The following is a 20795-nucleotide window of genomic DNA, read 5'->3' as shown; positions in this document are numbered from 1 at the left end:
TACATGGAATGTGCTGCCAGGGCTTGTGGGAAAGGCAGATTCTTAAGGATATTTAAATGATATAAAAACAGGGTCATAAGACATAAGAGCAGAATTAGGCCATTCAGCTCATTGAGTCTCCTCTGCCATTGGTCATGGCTGATCCATTTCCTTCTCAACCCCATTCTCCTGCCTTCTCTCTAACCTTTCACACCCATCCACTCTGTCGAAACCTTTCAACATTCAGTAGGTTTCAATGAGATCCCCACCTCATTATTCTAAGATCCAGCAAGTACAGTCTCAGAGCCATCAAACGCTCCTCATATGATAAGCCTTTCTTTCCCAGAACAATTTTTGTGAACCTCCTTTGAACCCTTTCCAGTGTCAACACATCCTTTCTTAGAAAAGGGGCCCAAAACTGCTCTCAATACTCCAAGTGAGACCTCACCAATGTATTTTTAAAGCTTCAGCATTACATCCTTGCTTTTATATTCTAGTCCTCTCAAAATGAATGCTAACATTTCATTTGCCTTCACCGACTCAACCTGCAAATTAATCTTTAGGGAATCTTGTACGAGGAGTTCCAAATCACTTTGCACCTGGGATTTTGAAATGTTCTCCCCGTTTAGATAATAGTTTTATGCTTCTGTTCCTTCTACCAAAGTGCATGATCATACACTTTCCGACACTATATTCCACCTGCCACTTCTTTGCCCATTTTCCCAATCTGCCTGAGTCCTTCTGCAGACTTTTTGTCTACCTACCTCTCCACCTATCTCTGTATCATCTGCAAACTTGGCCACAAAGCCATCAATTTCATCATCCAAATCATTGACATATAACGTGAAAAGAAGCAGTCCCAACACTGACCCCTGTGGAATACCACTACTCGCCAACAGCCAACCAGAAAAGGCTCCTATTGTTCCCACTCTGCCTCCTGCCCAAGAGCCAATCTTCTATCCATGCTAGTATCTTTCCTGTAGTACCATGGACTCTTGTTAAGCAGCCTCATGTGCGGCACCTTCTTAAAGGCCTTCTGAAAATCCAAGTAAACAACATCCACTGACTGAATTATACTCATTTTTGCCCGCCGACACTCGAACTTCTGGCACACTGCTCATGTCTTGCACAGAGAGGACTAATGCAAAATACTTAGTAAGTTCATCTGCCATTTCTTTGTCTCCCATTACTACCTCTCCAGTGTCACTTATGTAGAAGGGAAAGGTTAAATTGATTTTAAAAGGTCGACAACATTGGGTCTGTACTGTGCTGTCCTGTTCTATGATCCCTTGTACTACCTCTATGTACTGATAAGCTTAAATGATCTGTATGGAGGACATGGAAAGTTTCTCACTGACCGCTCAGTACACGGTCATTGTGACATGCACTGAGAAACTTGTTTTACATGCCATCCACATAGATCAATTCATCGAGGTAGAACAAGGGAAAACAATAACAAAGTACAGAATAAAGTGTTACAGTTACATAAAAACTGCAGGCAGACAACAAGGTGCAAGGGCCACAATGAGGTCATACTAGAGGACCATTTAGTAGTCTTATAACAGCAGGGTAGAAGCTGTCCTTGAACCTGATGGTATGTCCTTTCAGGCTTTTGTATCTTCTGCCCATTGGGGGAGAGGAGAGAATCTCCGGAGTGGGTGGGGTCTTGGCTGTTTTACTGAAGTGTAGACAAGAGTCCATAAAGGAGAGGCTGGTTTCCGTGATGTGCTGAGCTGCAGTCACGGGCAGAGAAGTTGCCGTACCAAACCATGATGTATCTGGATAGGATGCTTTCTTTGGTGCATCAGTGGGGGTAGTAGACAGAGGTTGGGGGGAGCTCCTTTCTGCCAATGTGACAGTGATTTACCTACTCCATCCCTCTCTCTCTCTCTTTCTCTCCCCGCAGCCCACCAACTTCACCAACCCTGTCTATGCCACGCTCTACATGGGGGCCCACAGTAGCCGCAACTCCCTGACCAGCACGGATGAGAAGAAGGAACTCCTGTCCGCGGCCGGCGACGACGAGCTGGCGGACCCCTTGGCGTAACCGTGGCCCTCAGCGCCTCTTGGGAGGCGCGCCCAACCCACCCTGCCCGCGTACCCCAGCTTCTCTCAGTGCAGAGCCAGAGGGAGGGAGATGGGGTGTGGGGAGAGGGGGTGGGGCTTTCAGTCTCCAGCTGGCGGGGGCCTGTGTGTCCGCCAAGGGACTTCCGGGCGACATCACCCAGCGCTGGACCCTCCCAGGCCACATGAAGGACTACTTTTTTTCTACCATCAGTACAGTATTATATACGTATTTTTTTTTGTTCTTTGAGGGAAAGATAAGGAGTGGTCAGAGCCGTCTCTCCCTCTCTTTTCCTTTTCTCTGTTATCTTTCCCCTCCCTCGCCTATACCTCCTGGGACCGTGTGTGTGGGAGAGGGGTGCTGGGCTCGTCCGCTACCCCTCCACTCCTCTTCCCCTTATGAGGTACGAATAGCAGGTGGTGAGTGGGAGGGTTGCGAAGAGGCGGCTCTGCACAGTTGGTACTCAAGGCAGCAAGGGCTGGAGTCAGCAAATGAAGAGCGGAGGGAAAACGTATATACACCGGCCCAAGGATTTGACCAGCTCTCCAACTAATTCCCTGACTTTTTTGAAGGGTTGGCGGGGGGTGTGACTCTAGTAATCCCTCACCCTCCCCTAAGGCCATTTTCCCCCCTCCCCTGCCCTCTTCTCTCTACATGGTAGGTTTTATTTTGCATTGGAGCTGTCTCTGGAGAGAGTGCTTTTTTAAAAATAAAGAGAGAAATCAAGGCAGGGGTTGTGATTTACCAGAATAGTATTTTGTTCCTGAATGATGCCAGGTTCAACCCCCCACCCTCCCCTTTTGGGAGATGTGAAGCTCCATAGTGTATATGAGCTCCTTGTAACGTATTGCAGAGTGTGGAGGGGGCAAGGATTTCACTGAACAAAATTATTTCTGGGGATGTTTCGACAGCAATGACGGAGGGGTGGATGCTCCAAGTGAAATTGCAGCTTGCTAACAAATCCGTCATTAATATTTTCCCCCAGAGGGAAGGGAGGGGGCTGAGAGGGTAGGAATATCCATCCTATTACTGTGGATGTAATTGCATTCTCCCGTGACTGTGGGCAGTTTGCGTGTGTGCGCATCCATCATCAGCAAGTCTGCCATGTGTCACACGTCCAAGAGGGGAGGGCGCAGACACGTGTACTCTGTGTGTATGTGTGTGCACGCAACTCTCTCCCTCTCTTTCTGTTTTAATATGTTAACATTGTAAGATCAGGCTTTTGTAACTGGTGGGAAACTAGCCGACGTTTAAACCAACGTGTTTTTAAAATGTTTTTTTTTAATGAATTTAAGTTCAAATACAGAGTTGCATGAAACGAAGGTGATTTTATTTTCAAGAAAGAATAATGTTTAATTTTTTTTTTTCTGGAATATTCTACCACTAAATAACAAATATTGTAATAAATAAAATATGGTACCAACCTTGAAAATTTTTATTTGCAAGGATTCCACCTTCAAGGGTATGACTAAACACACCCCACTTGCCTGGGTGGAGTTAGTCCATACACTCCACATCCACCACATTACTTCTCCACTGACTACAGGTCAGGACTATGATGGAACACTCCCCACTTACCCAGGTGGAGTTAGTCCATGTACTCCACATCCACCACATTACCTCTCCACTGTCATACAGGTAAAAACAGTTTGATACAGTAGACTGTCAAGCTCTGTGGCGAATACTATGAAGACACGGCTGTCCAGACAGGCACTTATGAATACTGATGCTACTGGATAATGATACGCCAGCCACAGAACTCAGTAATAGTGGTGCAGGATTAGAACCCTTCCATATTAAGAAAGGAGTCAAATAGGAGTGTATTGTTGCAATCACCCCATTTATAATCTTTTCTGTTGGCGTACTTTACCTCACTGTCCAAGTACAGTCTCAGTGTATCACAACCCTGTATAGAATGGACAACAGGCTTTTTAACCGCACTGGTTCAAGGTCAGCACCCCTATGGAACTTCAGTAGGCTGATGAGAACTTCATCAAGTACACTTTGAAGAAGACCTCCAGTATACCTTGAATGCCTTCACCAAGGGATATAGGGGTCTGGGTCTTGTTTTGAATATCATATCGCAGGTCCTACATCAGCCACTGTGCAGCAGACCATACTATACAACTGCAAGATAAGCTCCTAACTCCTGCGCTCAATAAAAGGCTGAAGAAGGCCAGTGTGTCAAATCACCATCCTGTCTATATGTGACACAATTCTCAGGGAATCATCTCGTGGTACCCCGAGGTTCCTCTGTTCTACTACACTACCCAGAGTCCCACTTTTCACTGTGAAACATTGAAAACCTACAGCACAATACAGGCCCTTTGGCCCACAATGCTGTGCCAAACGTACTTATTTTTGAAATTACCTAGGGTTACCTATAGCCATCTATTTTTTCTAAGCTCCGTGTACCTATCCAAAAGTCTCTTAAAAGACCTTATCGTATCCACCTCCACCACCATTGCCGGCAGCTCATTCCACACACTCACCACTCTCTGAGTGAAAAACTTACTCCTGACATATCCACTGTATGTACTCCCCAACACCTTAAACCTGTGTCCACTTGTGGCAACCATTTCAGCCCTGGGAAAAAGCCTCTGACTATCCACACAATCAATGCCTCTCATTACCTTGTACACCTCTATCAAGTCACCTCTCATCCTCCTTCGCTCCAAGGAGAAAAGGCCGAGTTCACTCAACCTATTCTCATAAGGCATGTTCCCCAATCCAGGCAATAGCCTTGTAAATCTCCTCTGCACTCTTTCTATGGCTTCCACATCCTGTAGTGAGGTGACCAGAACTGAGCACAGTACTCCAAGTAGGGTCTGACCAGGGTCCTTTATAGCTGCAACATTGCCTCTCGGCTCCTAAATTCAATTCCACGATTGATGAAGGCCAATACACCGTACGCCTTCTTAACCACAGAATCAACCTGCGCAGCTGCTTTGAGCATCCTATGGACTGGGACCCCAAGATCCCTCTGATTCTCCACGCTGCCAAGAGTCTTACCATTAATACTATATTCTGCCATCATATTTGACCTACCAAAATGAATCACTTCACACTTATCTGGGTTGAACACCATCTGCCACTTCTCAGCCCAGTTTTGCATCCTATCAATGTCCAGCTGTAATCCCTGACAGCTTCCACACTATCCACAACACCTCCAACCTTTGTGTCGTCAGCAAACTTACTAACCCATCCCTACACTTCATCCAGGTCGTTTATAAAAATCACGAAGAGTAAGGGTCCCAGAACAGATCCCTGAGGCACTCCACTGGTGACCAACCTCCATGCAGAATATGACCTGTCTACAACCACTCTGCCTTCCATGGGCAAGCCAGTTCTGGATCCACAAAGCAATGTCCCCTTCGATTCTATGCCTCCTTACTTTCTCAATAAGCCTTGCTGAAATCCATATACACTACATCTACTGCTCTTCCTTCATCGATGTGTTTAGTCACATCCTCAAAAAAATTCAATCAGGCTAGTAAGGCATAACCTGCCCTTGACAAAGCCATGCTGACTATTCCTAATCATATTATACCTCTCCGAATGTTCATAAATCCTGCCTCTCAGGATTTTCTCCATCAACATACCAACCACTGAAGGACTCACTGGTCAATAATTTCCTGGGCTATCTCTACTCCCTTTCTTGAATAAAGGAACAACATCCGCAACCCTCCAATCCTCCGGAACCTCTCCCGTCCCCATTGACGATGCAAAGATCATCGCCAGAGGCTCAGCAATCTCCTCCCTTGCCTCCCACAGTAGCCTGGGGTACATCTCATCTGGTCCTGGAGACTTATCCAACTTGATGCTTTCCAAAAGCTTCAGCACATCCTCTTCCTTAATATCTACATGCTCAAGCTTTTCAGTCCACTGCAAGTCATCACTACAATCACCAAGATCCTTTTCCATAGTGAATACTGAAGTCAAGTATTCATTAAGTACCTCTGCTATTTCCTCTTGTTCCATACATACAGTACTTTTCCACCGTCACAGTTGATTGGTCCTATTCTTTCATGTCTTATCCTCTTGCTCTTCACATACTTGTAGAATGCCTTGGGGTTTTTCCTTAATCCTGCCCACCAAGGCCTTCTCATGGCCCCTTCTGGCTCTCCTAATTTCTTTCTTAAGCTCCTTCCTATTAGCCTTATAATCTTCTAGATCTCTAACATTACCTAGCTCTCTGAACCTTTTGTAAGCTTTTCTTCTTGACTATATTTATTACAGCTTTTGTACACCACGGTTCTTGTACCCTACCATAACTTCCCTGTCTCATTGGAACATACCTATGCAGAACTCCACACAAATATCCCCTGAATGTTCGCCACATTTCTTCCATACTTTTCCCTGAGAACATCTGTTTCCAGTTTAAGCTTCCAATTTCCTGCCCGATAGCCTCATAATTCCCCTTACTCCAATTAAACACTTTTCTAACTTGTCTGTTCCTATCTCTCTCCAATGCTATGGTAAAGGAGATAGAATTATGATGACTATCTCCAAAATGCTCTCCCACTGAGAGATCTGACACCTGACCAGGTTCATTTCACAATACCAAATCAAGTACAGCCTCTCCTCTTGTAGGTTTATTTACACATTGTGTCAAGAAACCTTCCTGAACACATCTAACAAACTCCACCCCATCTAAACCCCTCGCTCTAGGGAGATATAGAAATTGTCCCACACTTTGGAAGGTTGAATTTGAAGGCAGAGTACAGAGTTAATGGCAGGATTCTTCGCAGTGTTGAGGCACAGAGGGCTCCTGGGATCCACGTCTATGGATTGCCCTGTAAGTTGATAGGATGGTTAAGAAGGTGTGTGGTGTGTTGACCTTCATTAGTTGGGGACTGAGTTCAAGAGCCGTGAGGTAATGTTGCAGCTGTATAAAAATCTGGTTAGGCCACAATTGTGTTCAGTTCTGGTCACCTCATTGTAGGATAGATGTGGAAGCTGGAGATCTGCCAGGATTGGAGAGTGTGTCTTGTGAGCAAAGATTGAGTGACCTAGAACTCCTTGGAGTGAAGAAGGATAAGAAGTGACTTGATAGAGGTGTACAAGATGATAAGAGACATTGATTGAGTGGACAGCCAGGGACTTTCCCTTGGAAGAAATGGCTAATACAAGAGAACATAATGTTAAGGTGACTAGAGGAAAGTATGGGGAGGGAAGCCAGAGGTAAAGATTTAACACACAGAGTTAGGTGCGTAGAACGCCTTGCTAAGGGTGTTGCTAGAGGCAGATATATTAGGGACATTTAAGAGGCTCTCAGATAAGCAGATGGACGTTAGGAAAATGGAGTGCTATGTAGGAAGGGTGGGTTATTAGATTGATCTTAAGGTAGGTCAAAAGGTCAGTACATCATTGGAGGCCGAAGGGCCTGTACTGTGCTCGTGTGTTCGAAGTTCAAATAAACACCTTGCCATTATCTGAATTAAACTCCATTTATCATTCTTCAACCAATTTACACAGCTGACAACTCCACCAGTATGGAAACATCAAGCTTCCGCAAGGAGGGGATATCATAGACTCAGAGAGAATGAGAACAGGCCCGTCGAGTCCATTTTGAGCATCACCAAATCATTCTCCTGACACTCCCATCACCTCCCTGCAAATTCTACCCTCATCTGCATCGGGGGAGGGGTTGCTTTAGGGGCAGATGAAATTTCCTGTTAGGAAAAGCATCAACAAGTTGGAAAAAGTGCAGAGGAGATTTATGAGGATGTTGCTGGAACTCAAGGGACTGAGTTATTGAGAGAGGCTAGGCAAGGTGGGTGAATGCAGTCTTTTACCATGGTTGGGGAATCAAGAACTAGAGAGCACAGGTTTAAAGTGAGAGGAGAGAGGTTTAATAAAAACTTGAGGGGCAACTTCCACTCTCAGAGGGTGGTCCATATGAAGAAAGAGCTGCCAGAGGAAGTGCTTGAGGCAGGTACATTAACAATGTTTAAAACTCACTCAGACAGGAAAGGTTCAGAAGGATGTGGGCAAAAGGGATTCTTGGTCTGCTTGCTGTGTGGCTCACCAGCCCACAAGTCTGGGATGAGGGAGGGAGACATGATCACAGGGAGAACATGCAACCTCCACACTGAGCTGGAGGTTGTGATCAAACCCAGGTCTCGGACTAGGAGAAAGATGGAATCTCCCAACTGGAGTTATTGCGGGATGTTCCACACCGAGAACTTGATGGGAGATGTTCAGAAGATAAATGGAAGTTTAGAGGAGCAGTGAGGTTCAGGTAAGGAGTTCTAGACCTCCAGGACCTGGGTAACCAGAGGTAAGACAGTGTGATGGGTATCCGAAGGTGATGGAGTAGCTGAAATTAGAGTGAGGAATGGAGCTGCCAGATTGGGGGGAAGGGGTGAAGTCGCAGAGACGGAAGACGGATGTAGGGGTCGGCGACGGGTGGGGGGCCAGAGACGGGGAAGGTCGGAATCACAGAGAGTGAGGGGTGTAGGGGAGGGAGGGGCTCATAGAGACTGGAAAGGGTGTACAGGAGCGATGGGGTACAGAGACTGGGAGAAGTTAACAGACACTTCGTACTCTGTTCCTTGGGTGGGCGAGACTTCTAGGGGGTGCATCAGCTCAGTGAGAGGAATGGCCTCGTCCTGAGGGGCGGAAGGCGAAGACAATTGTGGGTCGAGGTTGCCCCCGACAATACCAGCCATAGCCATCGAGGGGCAGCAGAAGTCCACGAGTGCCTGTTCCAAAACACAGTGTATTTTAAATTTTTTCCTTTGAATCAGTTCGTCTGCGTGCAGGACGTTTACCCTTTCTGTAACCCCACCACTAACCCCCGCCCCCACCCCGAGTGCCCTAGGCCCCTTCTCTGTGTGTCCCACCTCAGAGCCCCTCCCTACCCCCAAGATTTGCTCCACCCCCAAAAGTTTGGGAGCATTCTCGTGGTCGTTAACTCAGGGACATGACAGCGAGGAGGGAGTGGCGCCCTGCGAGAGGGAGCGCCGCAAGAGGGGCAGCAAGAAGGGACCGGTAGTGAATGGGGAGAATGGGCAGTGAGGAGGGAATGCTGCGGGAGGAGTAGGAGGAAGTGGCAATGAGTTCTTGGGGGGGGGGGGGGGCGAGAGCGCCACTGGTGAGGCAGTGAGGAGGGAGCGGCGCACTCTCGGAGGCGTGCTGAGGATTGAGCGTCACGGGAGGGGGACACAAAGGTTGGGAAGTTGTGGAGCGTAGAAGATAGAAGTGGACAGGTCATTGGAGCCAATCGGGGAGTTTGGATGGACAATCTGGTTGGATACATTGGGTACTGAGGAGAGGGGGTCTGGACGGGATGGGTGGCGAATTGGTATCTCCCCTGGTGGGCGTCGGAATTCAGAACTGGAGGAACAGCAGGGGGACGGAGACATGGTTTCAGAACAGGTGTCCTTCAGATGGAGACAAGTCGGGATTCTTTCCCTGGGAGGTTGGGGAATCTTGAGAACCCATTCCCATCACCCCCCCCCCCCCACCAGATCACTGGGAGTATTCACGGAGAGGATGTCTGGGGGAGAAGTGGGGAGCAGAGGCAGACAGGGTGGGGATATATCTTGAGTACCAACTCCCACTCCCACTCAGTTCAGCCCACAGGGCAACTGCTCTCAGCTGAAGAGGGAGGTTCCCCACATCTCACAGAGTCACACGGCATGGAGCCAAGCTGTTCAGCCCAACTGGCCTGCGCTAACCAAGATGCCCATTTGTTCACAGCTGGCCCATATCCCTCTCAATCTTTCCTATCCATGACCTGTCCAAGTGCCTTTTAAATACTGACCATCCTCAGAGTGAAAAAGGTTGTCCTTCAGGTTCCCATTCAACCTTTTGTTCTGTATCACATGGAGGATTGTAAAGGATGTTACCAGGATGGGGGGGGGGGGGGGTCCTGAATTATAAGGAGAACCAGGCTGAGACCTCATTCACTGAAGTGAAGGTGGCATCTGTCATTATACACCCTCACCACCCAGGACATGCCCCCTCCTCATTACTACTATTACCACACTCAATGATCTCTTTCCCTCCACCATCAGTTAGCTGAACAGTTTATAAAGCCATGAACACCACCTTGCTCCCTACTCCCTTTTTGTACTAATTGATTTTTATTCTTCAGTAACAGTAATTATTTATGTCTTGCCCTGTACTGCTGTCACAAAGCATCGAATTTCACCACCTATGTCAGTAGTAATAATCTTGATTCTGATTCTGAATTTAGGAAACTGAGGGTCATAGATAGGGTGAAGGAGGCAGACGGAATACAGTGATCTGGAAGTATATGGTCATGCGCTTTGGTAGAAGGAATAAAGGCATGGACTCGTTTCTAAGCGATGAGCAAATTCAGAAACTGGAGGTGCAAAGAGACTTGGAAGTCCTAGGGCAGGATTCTCTGCAGTTTAACTTGCAGGTTGATTCTGTGGTGAGGAAGGCAAATGGAATGTTAGCATTCATTTCAAGAGGACTGGAATATAAGAGCAAGGATGTAGTGCTGAGGCTTTATAAGGCAGGCACTGGCCAAACTTCACTTGGAGTATTGTGAGCAGTATCTAAGAAAGGATCCGTTGGCAAGAGGTTCACCAAAGATCTGTCTTGGGCCCAGCACATAAGTGCAGATATGAAGAAAGCACAGCAGTGCCTCCACTTCTTTAGGAGTTTGCAGAGATTTGGCATGACATCTAAAACTTTGACAAACTTCTATAGATGTGTGGTGGGGAGTATATTGACTGGCTGCATCACAGCCTGGTATGGAAGCACCAATGCCCTTGAACAGAAAATCCTACAAAAAGTAGTGGAAATGGTTCAGTCTATCAGTAAAGCTCCCGCCCCCACCCCCACTGTTGAGTACATCTACATGAAATACTGTCACAGGAAAGCAGGACCCCCACCAGGACATGCTCTCTTCTCACTGTGCCATCAGGAAGAAGGTACAGGAGCCTCAGGACTCACACCACTAGGTTCAGGAACAGTTATTACCTCAAACATCAGGCTCCTGAACCAGAGGGGATAACCTCACTTGCCCCATTTTTCAAATGTTCCAACAACCTATAGACTCACTTTCAAGGACTCTTCATTTCATATTCTCAATATTTATTGTTTATTTGTTTATTTTTTTTGTATTTGCACAGTTTGTTTACTTTGCACACTGGTTGAATGTCCCAGTTGGTGTGGTCTTTCATTGATTCTGTTATGGTTATTATTCTATTATGGACTTATTGAGTACGCCCACAAAAATGACTCTCAGGGTGTATATGGTGACATATACGTACTTCAATAATAAATTTACTTTTGAACAAGAATAATTCCAGGAATGAAAGGGTTAGCATATGAGGAACGTTTGATGGCTCTGGGCCTGTACTTGCTGGAGTTTAGAAGGATGAGTGGGGCCCTCATCGAAACCTATCAAATGTTGAAAGGCCCAGATAGAGTGGATGTGGAGAGGATGTTTCCTATAGTGGGGGCGTCTAGGATCAGACACACCCTCAGAATACAAAGTCATCTCTTCAGAACAGAGATGAGGAGAAATTTATTTAGCTACAGGGTAGTGAATCTGTGGAATTCATTGCCACAGATGGCTGTGGAGGCTAAGTCACTGGTATATTTAAAGCGGAGCTTGATAGATTCTTCATTAGAATGTGTCAAAGGTTACATTCTGCTCTTCTGTCTTATGGTCTAACGTTTTCACCCAGAAGGTGGTGAATGTATGAAACGAGCTACCAGAGGGAGTGCTTGAGGCCGGTACATTAACAACATTTAAAAGACACCTTAGAGGCACATGGGCAGGAAAGAGTTAGAGGGATAAGGGATAAAAACAGGCAAATGGAACAGGCTGAGATGGGAATCTGCATCAGTATGGACTAGTTGGGCCGAAGGGCCTGTTTCTGTGCTGTGACGTGTTTCCAGAAGACTGGTTGAGGATCTTCCACTCGCTTGCTGGGTCTGTAATTAACTACATGCCTGTTTTCAAAGGTCCGCGTTTAGGGTTACTGTATGCAATTGGGAGGGTTGTCATTGAGGGTCCGCGTTTAAGGTTGCAGGCTTCTCAGTTTAGGGCTTGTGTTTTAGACCTTGGCATTTTGGGGGTGTGGGTTTTACACTTGTGGACAGCAGTGAACAGAGGTAATTTGGGAAGTGTTTTTGGAAGGGCTGAGTGGACGTCATTGGAAAGCACTTCTAAGGTCGGCGTTCATGTGCCCTGCCTTTTATGTGTGTGTGTATGCGCCTCTGTATCACTGTGTATGTGACAGTGCATGAGACGCCTGTGTGTACGTGTGTGTATACGAGCGTATCTGAGCGTTTGCGAGCACTATGGGTCTGCGTTTTAAAGCCGGTTAAGCGACGGTTTCTGTGTCTCAGTCTGCTGTTGTCGGAGCGCTGGACCAGCCCGGAACCCGCCCCCGGTCCCGCCCACGTCACGCCCCGCCGAGACCCCGCTCCCGTCCCCCCGCTTCGCCGCAGCTCCCGAAGATGCAGCGGAGCCTCGGGATGTTGGTGCTGCCGCTCTGTGTGTTGTGTCTGGTGAGTGGATCAAACTTTATGGGTCCGTGGGGTTGGGGGGGGGGGGGGGTGGCAGGGGAGACGGAAGAGGGAGCGTTGGTGGGAGGGAGAGAAGGACAGAGGGAAAGAGAGACGGAGTGTGGTAGACGCTGGAGAGAGGAAGGATGGAGGGATTATAAAAGAGATTGGAGAGAGAGAGAGACGGACGGGAGAGAGTGGTAGAGACTGGGGTTAGAAAGAAACGGATGGAGAGTGTCCGTGAGAGAGGAAGGATACTGGAGAGAGAGAGAGTGAGACAGCGAAAGAGACGGAATGAGAGACAGAGATTGACAGAGACGGAGTGTGTGTAAGAGAGAGCGAGAGACAGTGAGAGAATTGGAGAGGTGGAGCGAGAGAGGGAGATGGAGTGAGAGAGAGAGAGAGGAGATGGAATAAGAGACAGATGGAGTAAGACGGAGTGAGAGAGTAGGAGTGAGAGAGAGAGGCAGAGTGAGAGAACAAAATAAAGACAGTGAGAGAGATGGGGAGAGAAACAGACGAAGTGAGAGATAGAGAGTCGGAATGAGAGAGAGAGAGAGAGCAAGACGAGGTGTAAGAGGGAGATGGAGTGAGAGAGAGAAATGATGAGAGAGAGTGAGGGAGAAGGAATGAGCAATGGAGATGGAGTGAGAGATAGAAGGATTGAGAGATAGCGAGAGAGGGATTGAGAGAGATAGAGAGAGCAAGAGAGAGAGTGATGAAGAGAGGGAGACATGGTGAGAGAGAGATGATAGTGATGGGATGAAAGAGAGATGGAGTAAGAGAAATAGAGCGAGAGAGAGAGAGAGAGGCAAGGTCTGAGTGTGAAAGAGAGAGAGATAGAGAAACAGAGACAGAGTGAGAAAGATAGAGAGAGGTGGAATGAAAGGGAGATAGAGAGGGAGTGAGAGATGAGTGAGTGAGAGAGAGAGAGGGAGTGAGAGGAGTGAGTGAGAGAGATAGAGAGGGAGTGAGAGATGAATGAGTGAGAGAGATAGAGAGGGAGTGAGAGGAGTGAGTGAGAGAGATAGAGAGGGATATAGAGGGAGATGGAGAGAGATGGTGAAAGAGATCGGTGATAGAGATGGAGAGGGAGACAGTGAGAAAGAGAGATGGTGTGAGAGAGAGTGAAAGCATGAGTGTGAGAAAGATTGTGAGATAGAGAGAGATGTCAGAGAGAGATGGAGTGAGAGATAGAGAGAGACAGAGTGAGATCATGAGAGAGGAATGAGTGACTGAAAGAGAGACATATTCAGAGAGAGAGATGGAGTGAGAGACAGTGAGAGAGGGAGAGAGATTGTGAGACGCAGGAATAGATGGAGTGTGAGAGATTGTGAGACAGAAGGAGGGACAGGCAGAGTGAGAGATGGAGAGACAGTGAGATAGAGAGAGATGGAGAGATTTGAGACAGATGGAGCGAGATAGAGAGAGTCAGAGTGTGATAGATAGAAAAAGATTCAGTGAATGTGAGACACAAAGGGAGAGAGAAAAACGGGGTGATGGAGAGAGATACAGAGGATTGAGAAAGAATGTAAGGCAGAGGGAGTGAGAGATTGTGAGACAGGGAGGGAGAAATAGAGGGATAGATGTAGTGAGAGGTACAGAGAGAGAAAAACAGGGTGAGGGAGAGAGAGACAGAGTGAGAGATGGAGGGAAAGAAAGAGATGGAGATAGAGGGGAAGAGAGATGGAGTGAGACAGAGGGACAGATTGTGAGACAGAGAGATTAAGAGGGAGAGAGTGAGAGATTGTGAGATATGGAGAGAGATGGGGAGAGAAAGAGAGAGATGGAGCAACAGACAGAGAGAAAAACAGAGTAAGAGAGACAGAATGATAGGGAGAGAGGGAGTGGGAGAGATAGAGAGAGATAGACAGAGTAAGAGAGACAGAAAGAGGACAAAAGAGACAGCGAGAAAGGAGTGAGATGGAGAGAGAGTGATGGCATGAGGGAGAGATTTGGGGAAGGAGAAGGACAGTGAGAGAGAGATGGGAGAAGACTGGAGCGACGTGTGGTGAGAGAGATCAGAAAGGGAGCGAGTGAGGTGGACTGAGAGATATTGTGAGAGAGAGGCAGAGTGAGAGGGTAGAGAGAAACTGAGTAAGAGAGACAGAAAGATGGCAAAAGAGACCGAGTTAGAGTGAGAGAGATGGAATGAGGGAGAGAGTGAGGAAGGAGAGAGATAGAGAGTGAGTGATAGAGTGAGAGAGATGGAGAGAGACAGAACGGGAGAGATTCTGAGAAGGAGCAAGACAGTGAGAAGGAAAGAGATGGGAGAAGGGTGGATCAAGAGAGGAGAGCGATGTGGACTGAGATCATGCGAGAGAGATTATAGAGACTGAGTGAAAGAGATAGAAACAGGCAGATTGAGAGAGAGATGGAGTGAGACAGATAGTGAGGGAGAGAGAGGGAGAGACTCAGTGAGAGTTTCTGAGTGATAGAAGGAGAGGGATGGAGTGAGAGATATACAGATAGAGAAAGGGAGATAGACAGATTGAGAAAAAAAGAGCATGACAAAGTGAGAGAGGAGCGAGAGAGATGGAGTGAGAGAGATAGAGACAGAGTGAGGGACAGAGATGGAGGGAGAGGGATAGTGAGGGAGATGGAGTGAGATCTAGAGAGAGGAAGATGTAGACATGGAGTGAGGTAGAGTGAGAGAGATAGAAAGATGAGGGAATGGAGAGAAAGGGAGAAAAGGAGACTGTTTTAGAGACAGAGAGAGACAGGGTTAGAGTGATAGAGGGAGGGAGAGAGATAGAGGGAGAGAAGAGGTAATAGAAACAGTGAGGGAAAGAGAGACAGTGAGATGGAGAGATTGAGATAGAGCTTGAGATGAAGTGAATGAGATAGAGAGACAGAGAGATGGATGGAATAAGAGAGACAGAAAGAGGGCAATACAGACGGAGATAGAGCAATAGGGAGAGAGGAAGGAGTGAGAAAGAGAGAGTGAGAGAGATGGAGTGGCAGAGATTCTGAGAGAGAGAACGAGAGGATGGAGAAAGGTGGACTGAGAGAAATCATGAGAGATAGAGAGAGAAATGGAGTGAGAGGTAGAGGGAGATAGAAAGGGAGAGATGAAGTAAGAGAGTGAGAGAAATAGAAACAGAGAAAGATTGAGAAAGAGAAAGTGATGAAGTGAGGAAGGGATGGAATGAGAGAGATAGAGACAGAGACAGATTGAGAGAAAGAGAGCGATGGAGTGAGAGATAGTGAGAGAATGAGAGATGTTGGGAGAGGAAGGGGGTGAAGTGGACACAGAGACAGTGAGTGGGGATGAGAGAGACAGAGACACACAGAGTGCGCAAGTTAGAAAGGGAGATGTGGTAAATGTGACAGAGAGAGTGAAAGAAATGGAGTGACAGAGATGGAGAGAGAATGAGAGAGGGACAGTGTGGGAGAGAAAGACTGAACAAGAGAGTGAGGAAGAGAGACAGAGAGATAGCGAGTGAGAAAGAGAGAGAGGGACAGAGTGGGAGTAAGAGAGATACATAGAGAGCAAGAGATGAAGTCAGAGTGATAGAGACAGACAGTAAGAATGAGAGAGGGAGGGATAGAAAGAGGAAAGTGACATAGAGAGACAGTGATAGACTAAGAGAAAAAGATGCGAGTAAGTGAGAGATGGACCGGGTCTGTGTGTGCGTGAGAGATGGACAGTGTGTGTGAGAGCGAGATGGAGAGTGTGGTTGAGAGCGAGATGGACAGGGTGTGTGTGTGTGAGAGATGGACAGGGTGTGTGTGTGAGAGATGGACAGGGTGTGTGTGTGAGAGATGGACAGGGTGTGTGTGAGAGAGAGATGGACAGGGTGTGTGTGTGAGAGATGGATAGGGTGTGTGAGAGAGAGATGGACAGGGTGTGTGAGAGAGAGATGGACAGTGTGTGTGCGTGAGAGAGATGGACAGGGTGTGTGTGTGAGAGATGGACAGGGTGTGTGAGAGAGAGATGGACAGGGTGTGTGTGTGTGAGAGATGGACAGGGTGTGTGTCTGAGAGAGATGAGCAGGGTGTGTGTGAGAGAGAGATGGACAGGGTGTGTGTGTGTGTGAGAGAGAGATGGACAGGGTGTGTGTGTGAGAGAGATGGACAGGGAGTGTGTGAGAGAGATGGACAGGGTGAGTGTGTGAGAGAGAGATGGTACAGGGTGTGTGTGTGTGTGAGAGAGATGGACACAGTGTGTGTGTCTGAGAGAGAGATGGATAGGGTGTGTGTGTGAGAGATGGACAGGGTGTGTGTGTGAGAGATGGACAGGGTGTGTGAGTGAGAGATGGACAGGGAGTGTGTGAGAGAGATGGACAGGGTGTGTGTGTGAGAGAGAGATGGACAGGGTGTGTGTGTGTGTCAGCGATGGACAGGGTGTGTGTGTGAGAGAGATGGACAGGGAGTGTGTGAGAGAGATGGACAGGGTGAGTGTGAGAGAGAGAGATGGTACAGGGTGTGTGTGTGTGTGAGAGAGATGGACACAGTGTGTGTGTCTGAGAGAGAGATGGATAGGGTGTGTGTGTGAGAGATGGACAGGGTGTGTGAGTGAGAGATGGACAGGGAGTGTGTGAGAGAGATGGACAGGGTGTGTGTGTGAGAGAGAGATGGACAGGGTGTGTGTGTGAGAGAGAGATGGACAGGGTGTGTGTGTGAGAGATGGACAGGGTGGGTAAGAGAGAGATGGACAGGGTTGGTGTGAGAGAGATGGACAGGGTGTGTGAGAGAGATGGACAGGGTGTGTGTGAGAGAGATGGACACGGTGTGTGAGAGAGATGGACAGGGTGTGTGAGTGTGACGAAGATGGACAGGGCGTGTGTGTGAGAGAGAGATGGACAGCGTGTGTACGTGAGAGAGAGATGGACAGGGTGTGTGTGAGAGAGATGGACAGGGTGTGTGTGTGTGAGAGAGATGGACAGGGTGTGTGAGTGAGAGATGGACAGGGTGTGTGTGAGAGAGATGAACAGGATGTGTGTGTGAGAGAGATGGACAGGGTGTGTGTGTGTGTGAGAGATGAACAGGCTGTGTGTGTGAGAGAGATGGACAGGGTGTGTGTGAGAGAGATGAACAGTATGTGTGTGTGAGAGAGATGGACCGGGTGTGTGTGTGTGTGAGAGATGGACAGGGTGTGTGTGAGAGAGATGAACAGGATGTGTGTGTGAGAGAGATGGACAGGGTGTGTGTGTGTCTGAGAGAGATGGACAGTGTGTGTGTGAGAGAGATGAACAGGATGTGTGTGTCAGAGAGATGGACAGGGTGTGTGTGTGTGAGAGATGGACAGGGTGTGTGTGTGTCTGAGAGAGATGGACAGTGTGTGTGTGAGAGAGATGAACAGGATGTGTGTGTCAGAGAGATGGACAGGGTGTGTGTGTGTGAGAGATGGACAGGGTGTGTGTGAGAGAGATGGACAGGGTGTGTGTGAGAGAGATGAACAGGATGTGTGTGTGAGAGAGATGGACAGGGTGTGTGTGTGTCTGAGAGAGATGGACAGGGTGTGTGTGTGAGAGAGAGATGGACAGGGTGCGGGTGAGAGAGAGATGGACAGGATGTGTGTGAGAGAGATGGACAGGGTGTGTGTGTGTCTGAGAGAGATGGACAGGGTGTGTGTGAGAGAGAGATGGACAGGGTGTGTGTGTGAGAGAGAGATGGACAGGGTGCGTGTGAGAGAGAGATGGACAGGGTGCGTGTGAGAGAGTTGGACAGGGTGTGTGTGTGAGAGAGAGATGGACAGGGTGCGTGTGAGAGAGATGGACAGGGTGTGTGTGTGTCTGAGAGAGATGGACAGGGTGTGTGTGTGTCTGAGAGAGATGGACAGGGTGTGTGTGAGAGAGAGATGGACAGGGTGTGTGTCTGAGAGAGAGATGGATAGGGTGTGTGTGTGAGAGATGGACAGGGTGTGTGTGAGAGAGAGATGGACAGGGTGTGTGTGAGAGAGATGGACAGGGTGTGTGTGTGAGAGAGAGATGGACAGGGTGTGTGTCTGTGTCAGCGATGGACAGGGTGTGTGTGTGAGAGAGATGGACAGGGAGTGTGTGAGAGAGATGGACAGGGTGAGTGTGAGAGAGAAAGATGGTACAGGGTGTGTGTGTGAGAGAGAGAGATGGACACAGTGTGTGTGTCTGAGAGTGAGATGGATAGGGTGTGTGTGTGAGAGATGGACAGGGTGTGTGAGTGAGAGATGGACAGGGAGTGTGTGAGAGAGATGGACAGGGTGTGTGTGTGAGAGAGAGATGGACAGGGTGTGTGTGTGAGAGATGGACAGGGTGGGTAAGAGAGAGATGGACAGGGTTGGTGTGAGAGAGATGGACAGGGTGTGTGTGTGAGAGATGGACAGGGTGGGTAAGAGAGAGATGGACAGGGTTGGTGTGAGAGAGATGGACAGGGTGTGTGAGAGAGATGGACAGGGTGTGTGTGAGAGAGATGGACACGGTGTGTGAGAGAGATGGACTGGGTGTGTGAGTGTGACGAAGATGGACAGGGCGTGTGTGTGAGAGAGAGATGGACAGGGAGTGTGTGTGACAGAGAGATGGAAAGGGTGTGTGAGAGAGATGGACAGGGTGTGTGTGTGAGAGAGATGGACAGGGTGTGTGTGAGAGAGATGGACAGGGTGTGTGTGAGAGAGAGATGGACAGGGTGTGTGTGAGGGAGATGGACAGGATGTGTGTGTGAGAGAGATGGACAGGGAGTGTGTGTGAGAGAGAGATGGACAGGGTGTGTGCGAGAGAGAGAGATGGAAAGGGTGTGTGAGAGAGATGGACAGGGTTTGTGTGTGAGACAGAGATCGACAGGGTGTGTGTGTGAGAGAGAGATGTACAGAGTGTGTGTGAGAGAGATGGACATGATGTGTGTGTGTGAGAGAGATGGAAAGGGTGTGTGAGAGAGAGATGGACAGCGTGTGTACGTGAGAGAGAGATGGACAGGGTGTGTGTGAGAGAGATGGACAGGGTGTGTGTGTGAGAGAGAGATCGACAGGGTGTGTGTGTGTCTGAGAGAGATGGACAGTGTGTGTGTGAGAGAGATGAACAGGATGTGTGTGTCAGAGAGATGGACAGGGTGTGTGTGTGTGAGAGATGGACAGGGTGTGTGTGAGAGAGATGGACAGGGTGTGTGTGAGAGAGATGAACAGGATGTGTGTGTGAGAGAGATGAACAGGATGTGTGTGTGAGAGAGATGGACAGGGTGTGTGTGTGTCTGAGAGAGATGGACAGGGTGTGTGTGTGAGAGAGAGATGGACAAGGTGTGTGTGTGAGAGAGAGATGGACAGGGTGCGGGTGAGAGAGAGATGGACAGGATGTGTGTGAGTGAGATGGACAGGGTGTGTGTGTGTCTGAGAGAGATGGACAGGGTGTGTGTGAGAGAGAGATGGACAGGGTGTGTGTGAGAGAGATGGACAGGGTGTGTGTGTGTCTGAGAGAGATGGACAGGGTGTGTGTGTGAGAGAGAGATGGACAGGGTGCGTGTGAGAGAGAGATGGACAGGGTGCGTGTGAGAGAGATGGACAGGGTGTGTGTGTGAGAGAGAGATGGACAGGGTGCGTGTGAGAGAGATGGACAGGGTGTGTGTGTGTCTGAGAGAGATGGACAGGGTGTGTGTGTCTGAGAGAGATGGACAGGGTGTGTGTGAGAGAGAGATGGACAGGGTGTGTGTCTGAGAGAGAGATGGATAGGGTGTGTGTGTGAGAGATGGACAGGGTGTGTGAGTGAGAGATGGACAGGGAGTGTGTGAGAGAGATGGACAGGGTGTGTGTGTGAGAGAGAGATGGACAGGGTGTGTGTCTGTGTCAGCGATGGACAGGGTGTGTGTGTGAGAGAGATGGACAGGGAGTGTGTGAGAGAGATGGACAGGGTGAGTGTGAGAGAGAGAGATGGTACAGGGTGTGTGTGTGTGAGAGAGAGATGGACACAGTGTGTGTGTCTGAGAGTGAGATGGATAGGGTGTGTGTGTGAGAGATGGACAGGGTGTGTGAGTGAGAGATGGACAGGGAGTGTGTGAGAGAGATGGACAGGGTGTGTGTGTGAGAGAGAGATGGACAGGGTGTGTGTGTGAGAGATGGACAGGGTGGGTAAGAGAGAGATGGACAGGGTTGGTGTGAGAGAGATGGACAGGGTGTGTGAGAGAGATGGACAGGGTGTGTGTGAGAGAGATGGACACGGTGTGTGAGAGAGAGATGGACAGGGAGTGTGTGAGAGAGATGGACAGGGTGTGTGTGTGAGAGAGAGATGGACAGGGTGTGTGTGTGAGAGATGGACAGGGTGGGTAAGAGAGAGATGGACAGGGTTGG

General features: G+C 48.5%; 2 protein-coding genes across 2 annotated transcripts in view; both read left to right on the top strand.

The window, feature by feature from the left end:
- The window catches only part of LOC140741643 (low-density lipoprotein receptor-related protein 1-like), a 561364-nt gene extending 557896 nt beyond the window's left edge, over positions 1-3468 (top strand). Inside the window, 1 exon segment of the mRNA XM_073071927.1 lies at positions 1886-3468. Within this exon segment, the coding sequence (XP_072928028.1) occupies positions 1886-2026 (141 nt within the window). The 3' untranslated portion in view covers positions 2027-3468.
- Positions 3469-11728: 8260 nt separating this feature from the next.
- LOC140741642 (neurexophilin-2) overlaps positions 11729-20795 on the top strand; it is a 494901-nt gene continuing 485834 nt past the window's right edge. Inside the window, exons 1-2 of the mRNA XM_073071926.1 lie at positions 11729-11767; positions 12386-12547. Of these exons, the coding sequence (XP_072928027.1) occupies positions 11729-11767; positions 12386-12547 (201 nt within the window). The remainder of the gene's footprint in view (positions 11768-12385; positions 12548-20795) is intronic.

The sequence above is a fragment of the Hemitrygon akajei genome, chromosome 18, assembly GCF_048418815.1.
Source record: "Hemitrygon akajei chromosome 18, sHemAka1.3, whole genome shotgun sequence".
In the NCBI taxonomy this organism is placed as follows: Eukaryota; Metazoa; Chordata; class Chondrichthyes; order Myliobatiformes; family Dasyatidae; genus Hemitrygon; species Hemitrygon akajei.
Note: the sequence above shows the minus strand (reverse complement) of the source record. Positions and strands in the feature narration are given on the sequence as shown.